This window comes from Equus caballus, chromosome 7 (assembly GCF_041296265.1).
Source record: "Equus caballus isolate H_3958 breed thoroughbred chromosome 7, TB-T2T, whole genome shotgun sequence".
NCBI classification, from domain to species: Eukaryota; Metazoa; Chordata; class Mammalia; order Perissodactyla; family Equidae; genus Equus; species Equus caballus.
In genome coordinates this window covers 27,307,626-27,323,031 of record NC_091690.1, presented here as the reverse complement: position 1 = coordinate 27,323,031, position 15,406 = coordinate 27,307,626, and the positions used below count along the sequence as shown (strand labels likewise).

Here is a 15,406-nt window from a genome sequence, read left to right as displayed (position 1 = left end):
CCCAACAAATGTTAAAATGCATACTCTGAAATGGATGGAAAAAATCGACCCTACCAGACAGCTGGCCAAAAGTAGAGTCAGCTATTGAGAAACGAAACCTTTCTCTGTGGAACTGAAATGAGAACTTCTATGTTCATCATTATGTCTAAACAACTCCATGCTGTGGAACGTCCTACAAGAGTAAACAACAACGAGGTGAATCTTTGCACACTGATGCAGAAAACGCTCCATGATTTATTATTAGTTACCAAAATAAAAAGAGCAAGTTGCAAACAATCTAATTGTATAACATTTTATCATTTAAAAAAGACAAAAGCCACATGTTTCAAGAGACACCTATGTATGTAAATACAGATGAAAAGGCCTAGAAGGTTACACACCACACTGCTGACAGCAGATACAGCAGACACCTAGAGCGGAGAGGGAGGTTGCAGATGGTACCAAAGACATTTAGCTTTATCTAGAATGTTTCAATTTTTTTCAAGATTATATTTGTGTATTATTTGTGTAAACTATGTTAAAATTTTAAGAGAATTCCTCTTTATTTCTACCAACTTCTCTACTACCTGAAGACTGAACTGCTCTTTTTTTCAGGTGTCCATCATTATACTTCAGTTTCTGTGTAGACTACATCATATCATGTTCATCACCCAAAGACTAATTACCATCCATCACCATACCCAAGTGGCCTTTTATGCCTCGCGCCCTCACCTCTCCCTTCCCCTCCAGTAACCACCAATCTAATCTCTTTATCTATGGGTTTGTTTGTTGTTGTCAACTGTTCTTAAAGGGAAAAAAATAGACCTCTCCCTGATGCTGCCAGTAGGTTTATCTTCTAAGCACAGACACCTGACTACTCTCTCTCCCTAAGCATCATGAAAAACGTAGGGAAAGGAACAGATAAGAGTTCCTTAACCAAGCCCTGGCCGTTACAGCCAGGGCCTTCAAGAGAGCCTTCTGTGAAGGGAGGCCGGGTGGCGATTTCGGGAGACCGAGGAAAGAGGAGGCTGATTTCCATATTTAAGAAAAGCGCTCATCTCAATAAAACCAGGAAAAAGGAAGAAACGTGCGCTTTCCAAGGACCGTGCACATTTCTAGGGGGCTGTAAAGTACAGAGAAGGGAGTGAGGAGCGCCAAATATCTGCCCAGGGTGCTTCAATTCTGACAGAAGCAGGAAAGGAGAAGGGAAGATGTGCAAGCTTTAATGGACAGAAACATGAGGCGGTGCATATATGCTCAAGAAAAGACAGCCTCACAAATGAAACCGTCTTTTGTGTAGCGTTTTGCAGTTTGGAATAGTTTTTCTCATAAAAATGGGGCTTAGAGTCAGAAGTCCAGGCCAAATCCTGCCACTAATTGAAATGTTATCTTCGACCCATCAGCGAACTTCTCTTTCGGTGGCTTCGGTTTCCTCGGTGAAACAAAGTGGGGTGGAGGTGGACTAAGTCAAAGCGCAGCCATTCTGATTTCTATCGAAAGCCTAGAGCAGGTCAATTCCAACCAGCAAGCGAGCGCCTCTTCCGCGTGGCTGCGGAGGGGATGCGGGTCATGCCCACTCCTCGGCCAGGGCTCCCCAGGTGACTGGAAGAGAGGCGAGCGCGGACTGTCCCTGCACCGACTTGCTCCAGACATCAGTCACTCCCGACCCCGCCAGTCAGACATCCAGCGCCGAGGCCGGAAGGGTCCCGCGAGCGCACCCGGGCGGGCGCCGGACCCCATGACGTGGCCCAATGCCCGGCCGGGGTCAGCGGCTCTCCTCTGACTGGTGGCCCGGCCTCTCCGCCGCCTCACCGGCAGCAGCAGGAGAGCGACGAGGGGCGGGCCTAGGACGTGGCCCAATGGGCGCGCGCGCCGGGGCGGCGGGGGCGGGGCCGGGCGCGCGGCGCAGGGCCGGGCGGCGCAGGCTCCAATGAGCGCACGCCGCGTCCGGGGCCGGCTGATGCGCGAGACGCCGCCGAGAGGTTGGTGGCTAATGTAACAGTTTGGAAACGGAGGGGAGTTGCGAAGGGCGCGGGCTGGGGGTCGCGCTGTCGGCCTCGTGGGGACGTCTGCTGCCGCGTTTGTCCCAGAGCTGGGGGCACAGGAGCGGAGGCAAGAGGTAGCGGGGGTGGGGATGGCGATGGGGGCTGGCCACCTCTCCTAGAGGAGGCAACGTGCTGGCTCTGGGGGCCGGTCGGTAGTGGGACGAGGGCCCCACGGAGGTCGGTGCTCTCGGCCCCGCAGCTCGGCCCCCGGGGAGCCCCCAAGCCTTAGAGGTGGGCCGGTGCCCGTTTCTGGGAGTGGGAGCCACCGCCTTCGTCAGGTGAGCCTTAGGTAAACTTGGGGTACTCGGTACCCGCCCGGCGAGGGACCTTACCGTTCCAGGTGCAGCGCATCTACGTAGGCACTGGGGCCGGGGGGTAGGGTGGGGAAGGGAAGCGGGCGGGACAACCCAAAGGGATGCAGAGGAGGAGAAGGGCCCTCCTTCCATCCCAGCTTCCCCCAACGTCATCGTCTCTCAGTTCCTGACCAGGCCTGGCTTGGCTTTCCCCACCAGCGGGGGAGCTCCAGGTGTGGGGAAGTAGTCCAGCCCGGGGCAGGGATCCCTGGCCGCACCCCAGGTGTCTGACAGCAAGGACAGTGCTAGGATGCCCTAGTTACTAGCTCTGCAGTGGGTGGAAGGCGCTGGTCCTCCACCTCCTTCCTGTAACCTTCCCTGTTGAGGGATGTGGAGGATGGAGCCCAGGACTCAGGCTTTTTCACCTGGGGCTTTGTGTGGGCGCTTCTGGGGATAATTACAGTGGTTGGTCCTCATCAGGAGAGAGGGGAGGGGATGTAGACTGCTCTGCTCTGGGTGAGAATGGAATAGGTGTGAATCTTAAAGCTTCTCTGTTCTGGATGAGGTTCTGTCTCATTCACTCAGGGCATCCAGTTACAAGTGTTGTTTTACTCCTCCCCCAGGGACACAATGGCAGCCACGGTCAGGAGGCAGAGGTCGAGGCCAAGGAGGCTAGCCTGTTGGGCCTTGATGGCTGTGCTCTTGGCAGACCTGTTGGCACTGAGTGGTATGTACCCCAGCATAGGGATCAAAAGAATAAATGAATGATTGATGAATGATACGTGGTGGGAAGGGGAATGAGGCTTTTGGTTGGAAGCCTCTAGACTCTTGAGTTGCTGGACCCAGGCCTCTTTCTTTGTTTTTTTGCTATCTTGCCTTTTCTGTGGAAAGTGGTGTGCTTTGATTAGAGGGGCCTCAGGAAGGTAGTGGAAGTGGGACTAACTGACAAACCTGTTTCACCCCCAGACACGTTGGCAGTGATGTCTGTGGACCTGGGCAGCGAATCCATGAAGGTGGCCATCGTCAAACCTGGAGTGCCCATGGAAATTGTCTTAAACAAGTGAGGGCGGCCCCGGAGTCAGGGGTGGGGAAAGAGGGAGTCTGGGCTCCAAACTGGTGTGTGTTCTTCCTAGTAGCCACAATAGACTTTGGTGTCTGGGTGACTGATTATATGTAGGATGTTGAGGCTCCTGGGTCCACAGCCTGCTGCTGTAGGCACTTGGGCCCAATGTCTCTTTTCCTCAGGGAATCCCGGAGGAAAACCCCAGTGACTGTGACCCTGAAAGAAAATGAAAGATTCTTTGGAGACAGTGCAGCAAGCATGGTGAGCTAGCAACCCACCCCTTCCCAGAAGCAGTGGGCAGAGAAGAGGAGATGACAGACCCCAGAGTCTGTCCCCTTATCAGTCTCTGATGGAAGAGGTAGGTGATGGAGCTTGGGAAGACTAATATTGTGATCCTTCTGTACCTCCTCTCAGGCTATCAAGAATCCAAAGGCTACGCTGCGTTACTTTCAGCACCTCCTGGGGAAGCAGGAAGATAACCCCCATGTGGCCCTTTACAGAGCCCGTTTCCCAGAGCATGAGCTAGGCTTCGACCCACAAAGGCAGACTGTGCACTTCAAAATCAGCCCGTGAGTGCTCTGCTGGGAAGGCGGGCTCAGCAGGCCTGCTGGGCTCCTGACTGGCATGTGCTTGTGATTGTCTTTGCCTGAATGCCTGCCTTTCCTTGCCTCTAACTGCTCCCCTTCCCCCAGGCAGCTGCAGTTCTCACCCGAGGAGGTACTGGGCATGGTTCTCAATTACTCTCGTTCCCTGGCTGAAGATTTTGCAGGTGAGTGGCCAAGTTCCCTAGGATCTCAAATGGAAACAGTTTTGTCTCCCAGGGAACATTTGGCAATGTGTGAAGACATTTTTGGTTGTCATAACTGGGGTGCCGCTACTGCCATGTAATGAGTAGAGGCCAGGGATGCTTCCCAGCATCCTGCAATGCACAGGGCACCCCCCATTTAATTCTGTTTTAGAATTATCTGGCCCAGGATGTCAGTAGTACTAATACTGGGAAGCCCTCATGTAAGGTGTGGAGCTGGTGGGAACCCTGTTCTGTTGTCTTCTGTAGAGCAGCCCATCAAGGATGCAGTGATCACCGTGCCAGCCTTCTTCAATCAGGCTGAGCGCCGGGCCGTGTTGCAGGCTGCCCGCATGGCCGGCCTCAAAGTGCTACAGCTCATCAATGACAACACTGCCACTGCCCTCAGCTATGGGGTCTTCCGCCGGAAAGATATCAACACCACTGCCCAGGTGAGCCGGGGAGGAACTTCTGAGCAGACTTGCAGAGTGACATGTTCTGAGGATGGAGGCCACTTGGCTCGTTTTGCATGTTGTTTGCATGGCTGGCCCTGGGCAAAATGCAGCAGCAGCTTCCCAGCCCCTGTTGGAGCTGTTCAGCTTTGAATGGAGAGTTGGTGCAGCCCCTTGGAGGCAGGCAGGTGCTCTGGAGTTGGATAAGGTTCCTGTGACAGTTGCGTTGATGTCTCTGCAGAATATCATGTTCTATGACATGGGCTCGGGCAGCACTGTGTGCACCATCGTGACCTACCAGACAGTGAAGACGAAGGAGGCGGGGATGCAGCCACAGCTGCAGATCCGGGGAGTGGGGTAAGTGGGTGCTGGGAGGAGGGCTGCTGCAGATCCACTCTGGGGTCGGGGGTTTCTTCTTGGAGGGGCGTCTGCCTCCCTTTGCTGCTCCCTGCAGGGGTGCTCTCCTGGTGAAAGCCTCAGTCATTGTAGGGTACCTCCCAAAGCACAGGGAAGGTGGAGAGGAGGGAGTACAGTTTGGGAAGAAGGAAAGTCAGGGAACTCCCTGAGCTGCTCCTAAGGAAATTCACGAGCCTGTAGGCCATCAGTAGGATGTCAGATTCAATCTTTTTTTTTGCTCTCTTATCATTTCCAGTTTACTTAAGTAACTTGTCCCTGACATGGTCTTATTTCCCGAACCTGTCATTTTCCGTTTATCTCTACCACTTCTACCCTAGTTCAAGCTATCATTGCCTCTGACCTACAGAACTCCAGCCAAGATCTGCTTCCAGTGTGGCCTCCCTCCAGTTCTTTCTCCATATTGCTGCCCCAGGGTTCTTTTGCCAACCTGGCTGTAACCCGTGTCTTTAAAAACCCTCAGTGGCTCTCAACCTTTGTCTTGGCCTATGAGGCTGTGTCTGTGTGAGCCCTGACTCCTCCTGCTTGTCTCGAACCCTGAGCCTCTTGCTCTTTGAGCTGCAGCCGTCCTTGCCTTTCTTTGGAACTTACTCACCATGCTCTCTCCCTCAGGGTCTTTACATCTACTGTTCGCTCTCTAGAACGTTCTTTCCTCTTTGCCTAGTTAATTCCAGATCATCCTTCAGGTTTCAGCTCAAGCATCCCTTCTTCACAGAACTTTACCTGACATCACTAAATAGCTGAAATTTCCCATGTATGTGTTCTAGTAGCCTTGTGTGCCTCTCCTTTATAACACATGCTGTGGTTATAATTTCACATCTATATTATCATTCGATTACCAGATTGTAAACCCCTTGACAGCATGGATCCTGTCTTTTTTTTTCCTCTCTCAATTGTATCCCCAGAAACAAATACATGGTTGATGCCCAGTGAATACAGTTGAATGTGGGTAGATGACCTGTCGCTGTGAAGTGTCAGCTATGTGGGATGAGAGTCAGGTTCCTGTGTAGATGAACAGACCCCCTGTGTTCCTCACACTTCTCCCTGTGCCGTTTGCTGCACAGGTTTGACCGCACCCTGGGGGGTCTGGAGATGGAGCTCCGGCTGCGTGAACACCTGGCCAGGCTTTTCAATGAGCAGCGCAAGGGCCAGAAGGCAAAGGATGTGCGGGAGAACCCCCGGGCCATGGCCAAGCTGCTACGGGAGGCTAATCGACTCAAAACCGTGCTGAGTGCCAATGCTGACCACATGGCACAGGTGCCCACACATGGCCAGTTGAGGGCAAATATTCCCTACCAAGAGCATGGAGGACCCCACCCTCCTTAGCTATGCTCCTTTGCCTGGTGTGGCCCCTCCTTTGTTCCCATGGCTTCTGCCATCCTCCCAAAGTCCCATCTACCCAGAGACAGGACCTGAATGAGAACTCTGACACTCCCCATCCTTCCCTAGATCGAGGGCCTGATGGACGATGTGGACTTCAAGGCAAAAGTGACTCGAGTGGAGTTTGAAGAGTTGTGTGCAGATTTATTTGAGCGAGTGCCTGGGCCTGTGCAGCAGGCCCTGCAGAGTGCTCAAATGAATTTGGTGAGGGGGGAGTCGGAGGTGGGCATGGGGTGGGAGACAAGTGGGATACGAACTGATTAGATGGGGCAGAGGTGGGAACAGGAACCTTAAGGGAGGAGTCAGTTTTGAGGAGGAGGGTTGACTACCTGCTGTCCAGCCTCACATTCTTTCTCCCCCACAGGATGAGATTGAGCAGGTGATCCTGGTGGGCGGGGCCACTCGGGTCCCCAAAGTTCAGGAGGTGCTGATGAAGGCTGTGGGCAAGTGAGTGTGGGGGCTGGGGCATCGGGGCCAGGGCTCCAGGGCTGGGACGCTGGAGGGCAGAGGGGAGGGAGGCCAGGCTGAGTGCTCCAGGGTAGATGGTACTGAAGCTTGGGACTTTGACAGGGAGGAGCTGGGAAAGAACATCAATGCAGACGAAGCAGCCGCTATGGGGGCTGTGTACCAGGCAGCCGCACTCAGCAAAGCCTTCAAGGTGAAGCCGTTTGTAGTCCGAGATGCGGTGGTCTACCCTATCCTGGTGAGTAAGGCTGTCTGATCAGGTGCCAAGCTCCCTTTACCTCTCCGAGTGTGATCTCCCCTCCTGTCTGCTCTAGCCTGTCCCTTTGTCTTTCTGCCATTGACATTCTCCACCCACCCTCACCCCAGAACCTGTTCTGGTTCTGCAGTGTGCCTCCTCTCTGCCTGCTGTGTAGGTGGAGTTCACAAGAGAGGTGGAAGAGGAGCCTGGGGTTCGCAGCCTGAAGCACAATAAGCGTGTTCTCTTCTCCCGGATGGGGCCCTACCCTCAACGCAAAGTCATCACCTTTAACCGCTACAGCCATGATTTCAACTTCCACATCAACTATGGTGACCTGGGCTTCCTGGGGCCTGAGGATCTTCGGTGAGGGGGTGGGGCAGGATGGGAGCTCCAGGGAGGGAGGATGTGGGGCCTGAAGGGCTGACACAGGGAAGCAGGCTGTGGGGTTGGGGTTGGGGTGAGCATCTTTTCTGGACGATGCCTGTCCTCCTGAGTGTGTGCTCAGGGAGGGCCCCAACATCCTGTGCCAGGAGGCTGTGTCGTCAAGAGCTGGAGGCAGGCTGGGTGGGTTCCCCTGAACTGCTCTCTCCTCCCCAACCAGGGTATTTGGCTCCCAGAATCTAACCACAGTGAAGCTAAAAGGTGTGGGCGAGAGCTTCAAGAAGTATCCTGACCACGAGTCCAAGGGCATCAAGGCTCACTTCAACCTGGATGAGAGCGGTGTGCTCAGCCTAGACAGGGTGAGAGCAGACAGAGACCCTGTGTACAGGGCGGGGGCCCAGTCCCCCAGACTTTTCCAGAGTGGTTCCACGTGGCATTAGAACATGATAAATGAAAGGGGGTTTGGAGTTGGGTAAATCTTGGCTCTAAAGCTGCCCAGGGATCTGATGTCAGCCTTCTCAGAGCCTGTTAATGCTTATGGACATTGTAAATTTCAGGATCTATAGAAAGGCTAAGGAATCCATTTTTGAAGAACATTTCTGGGGAGTAATAATATCTATTATGACCTACTATGGGGAATTATGCCCCACTCTGTTGTTGAGTGGAGAAGTGCGGGGCTCTGGGGGAAGAAAGGAGCTATGATCCTGTCCTCAGAGAACTCATAATCAAAAGGGGTAGAGGTGACTTGATCCAAGAGCCCTTGGAAGAAGGCAGGTGAGAGAATAGGCCAGCACAGCTGGAAGTCACATGGATGTGCATAAGCAGACCCCCACTATGGCAGGATGTTCGTGGAGAAATGGTGCGTTGGCTTGTGTGTTTCTTCATCTTGAATCTCCATTTTCAGGTGGAGTCTGTGTTTGAGACCCTGGTGGAGGACAGCCCTGAAGAGGAATCTACTCTGACCAGTAAGCTGAGTGTGCACATCTGTGCGCCTGCATGTGTGTGAGGAAGAGAATATACTTGGGTGTATCTGGGGGAGGCAGGCAGGCCTCGCCCTTTGGGTTAGGAGGTGAACTCACTGCTGTGGTCCCTTTTGAGTCTTTGGGCTTTCTTCCTTCTAGAACTTGGCAACACAATCTCCAGCCTGTTTGGAGGTGGTACCACACCAGATACTAAAGAGAATGGTACTGACACTGTCCAGGTAAGGCCAGGATGGAGCTGGGGGAGCATGGAGATGGCGTGTGGGGCCAGGTAGTGGTAGCAGAGGCAGGGAGTTGGGTGGGCGTCCCAGCTCCCTAGGATTTACTAGACCTCCCCTTCCTTTCGGAACGACCATCCCCTCCTCTGGACTCTGAGCTGTCCCTGGGCTCAAGCTCCAAGGACCATTCTCCTCATCTCCAAACTCTTCTCCTTTGTCCACCTAGACTGCTGTGGTCCAAACAGCCCCCTGCGCATTTCCATACAGTTGTCATATGTCTACCCCCAAGCTGTGTTGTGAGCAGTGAGCCCCTTCAAAGCAGGGCCTGGGGGCAGTGGCGTTGCTGGGCCGGTCCTAACCCGGAGGCTCTGCTGGTGACTGTTATCTGCATGTGTGTCTGTGATTGATTCCTAGGAGGAAGAGGAGAGTCCTGCTGAGGGCAGCAAAGATGAGCCCGGAGAGCAAGCGGAGCTCAAGGAGGAAGCTGAGGCCCCAACGGAGGATACCTCTCAGCCCCCACCCGCTGAGCCTAAGGGGGGTGCAGCCCCTGAGGGAGAAAAGCCCACAGAAAAAGAAAATGGGGAGAAGTCTGAGGCCCAGGTGAGCTGCAAGCAGAGTAAGGCCAGGCTGGACCTAGGGGCTGAGGGAGCAGATGCCCGCCTTGTTTCTTAACCCCAAGAGCCCTGCCCACGGAGAATAGAAGGCCCCAGCTTTTCCTGACATCCTCATCTCTTACCCCTCAGAAGCCAAGTGAGAAGGGAGAGGTAGGGTCTGAGGGTGTCCCTCCAGCCGCAGAGGAAGAAAAGAAACAGAAGCCTGCGCGGAAGCAGAGGATGGTGGAGGAGATTGGGGTGGAGCTGGTTGTTCTGGACCTGCCCGATTTGCCCGAGGACGAGCTGGCTCGCTCGGCGCAGAAGTGAGTAAAGACTGCGTGTGCATGTGGAGGCTGGGCAGGTGTGGAATGGCGCCCCTGGGAGGGAGAGCTGACTGAGTTCAGCACACTGTCTCCCTCATGCCTGTCTCTCCTTTGTCCTCCAGGCTTCAGGACTTGACACTCCGAGACTTAGAGAAGCAGGAGCGGGAGAAAGCTGCCAACAGCTTGGAAGCTTTCATCTTTGAGACCCAGGTTGGTGGGCTGGGAGGCCCGTGTGCCCTGGAACCTATGTCTGGGGAGGGTCTGGCTCTGCGAGCCTCGCCCTCAGGGGCTCGCTGCATGCTTGTGCTTATGTGCACCTCCCTAGGACAAGCTGTACCAACCTGAGTACCAGGAAGTGTCCACCGAGGAACAGCGTGAGGACATCTCTGGGAGACTCAGTGCTGCTTCCACCTGGCTGGAGGACGAGGGCTTTGGGGCCACCACAGTGGTGAGGGACCTCCCGGAACATGACGGGTGGGCTGGGATCTCTCGCCTTCCTCTCCCAGGGTCAGAGAAAGTGAGAAGAGAGGGGGAGTGAGGCCATAAAGAAGGCTGAGGGGCTGGCTCCAGGGCTGTCCTGTCATCCCTCCAACCCCTCTGCTCACTCCCACCCTCACCTCCATCAGATGTTGAAGGAGAAGCTGACTGAGCTGAGGAAGCTGTGCCAAGGGTTGTTTTTTCGGGTAGAAGAGCGCAAGAAGTGGCCTGAACGGCTGTCTGCCCTCGATAATCTCCTCAACCATTCCAGCATATTCCTCAAGTGAGAGTCCCATTGCCCTTTCTTCCTTGTTCAGTCCTGCCGAGCCCCATGACTCTCGTGCGCATCAGCTTCCCATTCCCCACTCCCATACCCGGGCCCCTCTTCCTCCTGGGCTGATTGTCTCTTCTCTGGCTTCCAGGGGGGCCCGGCTCATCCCCGAGATGGACCAGATCTTCACTGAGGTGGAAATGACAACCTTAGAGAAAGTCATCAATGAGACCTGGGTAATCCCTCTGTAGATATTTAACTGGATACTTACGTGGTGAGGTGGGCCATGCTAGGCAGCATGAGGGATGCAGAGAAATGGAGACTCGGCAGCCTCTGCCTCCTGGCTTAGCAGCTAATGGGGAAGGCAGAAGATGTCTGCATTTGAAGCCATGTCTGAAAAGTCCCAAATGAGGGTCATAGCCATGAGTCATCAGACTGGAGGCACAACAGAGCCCACCTCCCTGAGGTTAGAGAAGGCTGCTTTGAGGAGCTCGGACTTGAGCTGGACTCAGAAAGTGGCCAGGGTTTGGACAGGCGAGAGTGACTTGTCAGGTGAAGCAGAAACTGTTTTGGATGTGTGGGGACTGTTTTGGAACCAGAACTCACAAGTAAAGAGACAGGAGGGGAATAATTGAGAAGTTCAGCTGTAGTTAGGCCAGAATAATAGGATGTAAGGCAGGAACGTGTAGTTTGGTACTCCCTTGTGGAGAGTCTTGAATGCCATTCTGAAGTGTCTGCTTACCCCTGTGCAGCTGACAGCCTGGGGTGGCAAGTGACTGAGGTCTGAGGGCAGAGCCTGAGGCAGGTTGGGTGTATGTTTCATCTGGGACAGAGAAGTCTCTCTCTCTCTGGCTGGCTCTGAGCCTGTGCTGGCCTCGCCCACAGGCCTGGAAGAATGCAACTGTGGCTGAGCAGGCCAAGCTTCCCGCCACAGAGAAGCCCGTGTTGCTCTCAAAAGACATTGAGGCCAAGATGATGGCCCTGGACCGCGAGGTGCAGTATCTGCTCAATAAGGCCAAGTTTTCCAAGCCCCGGCCCCGGCCCAAGGACAAGAATGGGACCCGGGCAGAGCCTCCCCTCAATGCCAGTGCCAGTGACCAGGAAGAGAAGGTCATCCCTCCACCAGGTGAGGGCCGGGGGCCTGGGTCCGGGTGCTCCTGGGCGGGAAGAAGACCTCCTTTCCCTCCTGGGACGACATTTTACTCCTGGTTTCCCTCCAGGCGAGACTGAAGATGCAAAGCCCGTTTCAGAACCTGAGAAAGAGACTCGTGAGTGGGGGAAACTGATTGGGAATGTGGACATCGCTTAGCCGTGGGCTTGGCAAACTGGCAGGCATGGCCTGTTTCTGGATAGCCCAGGAGCTATGAATGGCCTTTACTTTTTTAGAAGCTTATTTAAAAAAAAAAAATGCAAAGAGACCAAGTGTGGCCCACAACTCCTAAAATGTTTACTATCTGACTCTTTACAGAAAAAGTCTGCCAACCCCACTACTAGTCCCTGCCTCCTTTCTGCAGACTCTAACCTATTTCTTCCCCAAAGCAGAATCTGAACCAGCAGACGCTGAACCTCTGGAGTTAGGAGGTCCTGGATCAGGTGAGGGTGGAGCTGGGGACGTGCCGGGAAGCCTGGTAGGGTCTGGGGGGGATATCTGCACAGAACTGGGGCCAGTTACCGCCATTTCACCTGCTGCCATTCCTTTCTCTCTCCAACTCCCAGTAGAATCTGAACGGAAGGAGCAGCCGACAGGACAGAAGCCAACTTTGAAGAATGATGAACTATAACCCCCACCTCCCGGTTCCCCATTCATCCCCACCCCCTTCTCCTACCACCTCTATTTATTAAACATCGAGGGTTGCGGGGAGGGGTTGGTCCTGCCCTCAGAGGCTTAAGTTCCTTTTCTCTCACCTGTGGTTGGAGGTGTGGAGAAAGGGGAAGGACGGGACAGCTCACCAGTTCCTTCTGGAGTAGTTCTGTGGTTAAAACTGAAATTGTTCTGTTCCCTAATCCCACCCTTGGTTCCCTACTCATCCAGGCCCTAACTTGGGAAAAATCACTATTATGTCTTAATTCGTTGCCTGTGGGTAGGTGAAAGAATGGCCGTCAGTGGTTGACAGACCTGATGGTGGGAAGGATGTCCTGGGGTGTTACTCTCCAGTCTTCTCTGGTCATCCTTCCTTCTCTCCTTTCCTCTTCCACCAAGAAATCAGTGTCACACAGGGGCCAGTGTCTACAGAGCCTTGGTTACCAGGTTTGGTTTCTGAGTGTCTATCTCTGCTCTTTCCTCCTCCCAGATCTCTTTCCCTAAAACCCCTGTCCCCGTCTGACTCCTTCTCATGGGTTTCCTTAGATTCCTGTTGCAAGTTGGGCAGTTCTCTGCCTCTTGTGCAAAGCCCTTCCATCTGGACCAGCTGAAGTAAAGCTAGATTGATTCCCACCCTCACGTACAACCCCTGGTGGCCAGAGTAGGCAAGGAGAAAGTGAAGAAGGGAATCCAGCCACCTCTCCAGGGAGTGAGACGTGTGAAAACCCTGTAGCTCCCGTCTGTGGAGTCTTGGGCCCAGGAAGGCTGTGTAGAGTGGCTGGCATGGGATGCCAGCGTCCTGCAAGCACTGTCAAAATCTGCATCTTCCCAGTAGCTTGGTACCCCGTATCCCTTTGACTGCCCCCTTCTCTCTCCTGCTGTCCTGCCCTCCCAGACAGAGCCTTTCCCTGGCCCCCTGGGCTGACCAAAATGTGCTTTCTACTGTGAGCCCCTATCCCAAGACCCTGGGGGAAGGAGAGACCATGGTGTGAATGTAAAAATGCCACCTCGCTCTCTTCGAGGCAGGCCTAGTGGTGAAGGAAGAGGGGACGTGCTGGCCTTCCTTTCATGCATTGCTCTGCTAGGATGGGGCCTTTTGCCCACCATGCTGATGTCGGGGAGCCTGTCCTCCAGTATTCTGTCTGTAGCAGGAGCCAGGGCTGCCACCCAGCCCCCTGGGCAAGGGCGGGCCTGGTTGTGTCTGTCTTTTGTCTTTTTTTTCCTTTTATTTTTATTTTTTTTTTTTTTGCCACATTGGCAGAAATGAGGCCTAAGGGTCCCACCCACTCCTGTATGTTTGAGTTCTTTTGCTAGCAGTTGAGGCTGGTTGGACAGGTTTGAGTCAAATTGTACTTTGCTCCATTGTTAATTGAGAAACTGTTTCAATAAAATATTCTTTTCTACAGTTTTTGTGCTGTGATTTTTAAAAATGTTTATTTCTTGAATATAAGTAATACATGTTTATTATAGAAAATTTGGAAGAAAAAAGTTTGAATAATAATTTAAAATTACCCATAATCCTACCACCAAAACCTTATTAACGTTTTGGGCTTAGTCGAGATTCATATACGCAATTATTTTTTCTTCATGAAAACAAGACTGGTTTTATTTTGCTCCTGATGGTCTTTGGCCACGTCCAAATAATTTTTAGGTAACATCTGTTTTTAAGGTAACAACCCCATTTTACAAATAACCACCCCATTGACAGTTCATAGAGGTTTACTGATTGGTCCAGAGGTGTTAAGTGCCTCAGCAAGGTTAGATCCTTGCTCTCTATTCTGCCCTGAGAGCGTGTTGCTAGAGACTCATCATTCGTAGCCCAATTGATTTGGGTTCTTCAGTTGTGTTGGAGCCATATTTTACCAGAGGAAGATCACTCTAATCCTCTAGTCATTAATTATTTATATGTCTAAGCAGTTGAATAAATAATGACCATGAGAGTTATATTTTTCTTTAAAGGTTGAACAGGTCAGACAAGTTTTGAACATGAAAGACTTTTTTTTTTTTCTTTTTTGATAGACTTTGTTTTTTAGAGCTGTTTTAGGTTCACAGCAAAATTGAGTGGAAAGTACAGAGAGTTCCCATATAGCCCCTGGCCTTGTACACACACAGCCTCCCCCGCTATCAGCAGCCCACACCAGAGTGGGACATTTGGTATGATCGATGAACCTGCATGTCATCACCCAGAGTCCGCAGTTTACGTTAGGCTTCGCTCTTGGCGGTGTACATTCTTTGGGTTTGGACAAATGTCTAATGACATGTGTCTACCGCTATATGTCACACAGGGTAGTTTCACTGCCAGACATTCCTCTGTGCCCTTGCCTATTCATCCGTCACTCCGTCACCTCTAACCCCTGGCGACCACAGGTCTTTTTACTTTCTCCATAGTTTGCCTTTACTGGAGTGTCATATCGGTGGGATTATACAGTCCACAGCTTTTTCAGGTTGGCTTCTTTCACTTAGCAATGTGCATTTAAGATTTAAGATTCCTCCATGTCTTTTCCTGGCTTGATAGCTCATTGCTTTTTAGCGCTGAACAATATTCCATTGTCTGGATGTACCCTGGTTTATCCATTTACCTACTGAAGCACATCTTGGTTGCTTTTCCAAGATTTGGCAATTAGGAAAAAGCTACTATAAACATCCATATTCAGGCTTTAAGTTTTTGACTCATGGGGATATGTAATTTTAGGTACATTTTTAAGTTAACATCATAAGCATGTCATTAGCAATTCTTGAATATAAAAGTACTGAGTTTTTTAATAGCCATTGTTTCAAAGGATCGATTTTGCTTCCTCTAGTTTCCATCACCAGGTGGGCATTGTTAACAGCTTGGCGATCCACTGAATAGATGCTCCGTGGTTTACTTGATCTTTCCTCTATTACAGCATACCCTTGGGCAGAAGGTGGTTTTCATGATCTCTTAGGTTAGATTCGAAGATGTGAATATTTAAGGCCGTGGTTCTCAACCAGGGGCAATTTTGCCAGAGGACATACAGCAATGTCTGGAGACATTTTTGGCTGTCACAACTGGAGGAGAAGTTACTGGTATCTAGTAGATAGATGTCAAGGATGCTGCTAAATATCCTACAATGCACGAGACATCCCCTCGTCACAAAGAATTACCCAGACAAAAATGTCAATAGTGCTGATATTTAGAAATTCTGATTTAGGTTTTCAAGTCTCGTCTTTTTTTAATTCTTTGCTAATGTGTGTGGGAAGCAGTACTGTTTACGGGTGTTAGAGTCC

The 15,406-nt window shown here is 52.1% G+C and overlaps 1 protein-coding gene across 11 annotated transcripts; it reads left to right on the top strand.

Moving 5' to 3' along the window:
* Nucleotides 1–1,864: 1,864 nt before the first annotated feature.
* On the top strand, nucleotides 1,865–13,562 carry HYOU1 (hypoxia up-regulated 1). Of its 11 annotated transcripts, none has more exons than XM_070273762.1 (26): nucleotides 1,865–1,961; nucleotides 2,941–3,044; nucleotides 3,284–3,377; nucleotides 3,563–3,641; nucleotides 3,795–3,949; nucleotides 4,073–4,149; nucleotides 4,435–4,616; nucleotides 4,858–4,973; nucleotides 6,095–6,287; nucleotides 6,480–6,614; nucleotides 6,775–6,857; nucleotides 6,981–7,113; nucleotides 7,289–7,476; nucleotides 7,715–7,853; nucleotides 8,399–8,459; nucleotides 8,616–8,695; nucleotides 9,107–9,292; nucleotides 9,436–9,608; nucleotides 9,731–9,818; nucleotides 9,934–10,056; nucleotides 10,235–10,368; nucleotides 10,508–10,592; nucleotides 11,242–11,482; nucleotides 11,577–11,624; nucleotides 11,899–11,949; nucleotides 12,076–13,562. In XM_070273762.1, exons 2-26 carry the CDS (start codon nucleotides 2,948–2,950, stop codon nucleotides 12,135–12,137), a joined length of 3,003 nt encoding a protein of 1,000 aa, XP_070129863.1. In that variant the 5' UTR covers nucleotides 1,865–1,961; nucleotides 2,941–2,947; the 3' UTR covers nucleotides 12,138–13,562. The 11 variants fall into 11 exon arrangements, with proteins under 11 accessions (XP_070129863.1, XP_070129865.1, XP_005611688.1 ...); XM_070273764.1 differs by having other exon boundaries at nucleotides 1,868–1,961; nucleotides 9,439–9,608; XM_005611631.4 differs by having other exon boundaries at nucleotides 1,868–1,961; nucleotides 12,073–13,562.
* The last annotated feature ends 1,844 nt before the right edge of the window (nucleotides 13,563–15,406 follow it).

What these genes read in the sequence shown, in the direction of transcription:
- HYOU1 (XM_005611631.4), top strand. Translation starts at nt 2,948, where the DNA reads ATGGCAGCCACGGTCAGGAGGCAGAGGTCGAGGCCAAGGAGGCTAGCC. An exon ending in AGACCTGTTGGCACTGAGTG is followed by an intron (nt 3,045 to 3,283) that starts GTATGTACCCCA and finishes TTTCACCCCCAG; the next exon opens with ACACGTTGGCAGTGATGTCT. An exon ending in CTGGGGCCTGAGGATCTTCG is followed by an intron (nt 7,477 to 7,714) that starts GTGAGGGGGTGG and finishes CTCCCCAACCAG; the next exon opens with GGTATTTGGCTCCCAGAATC.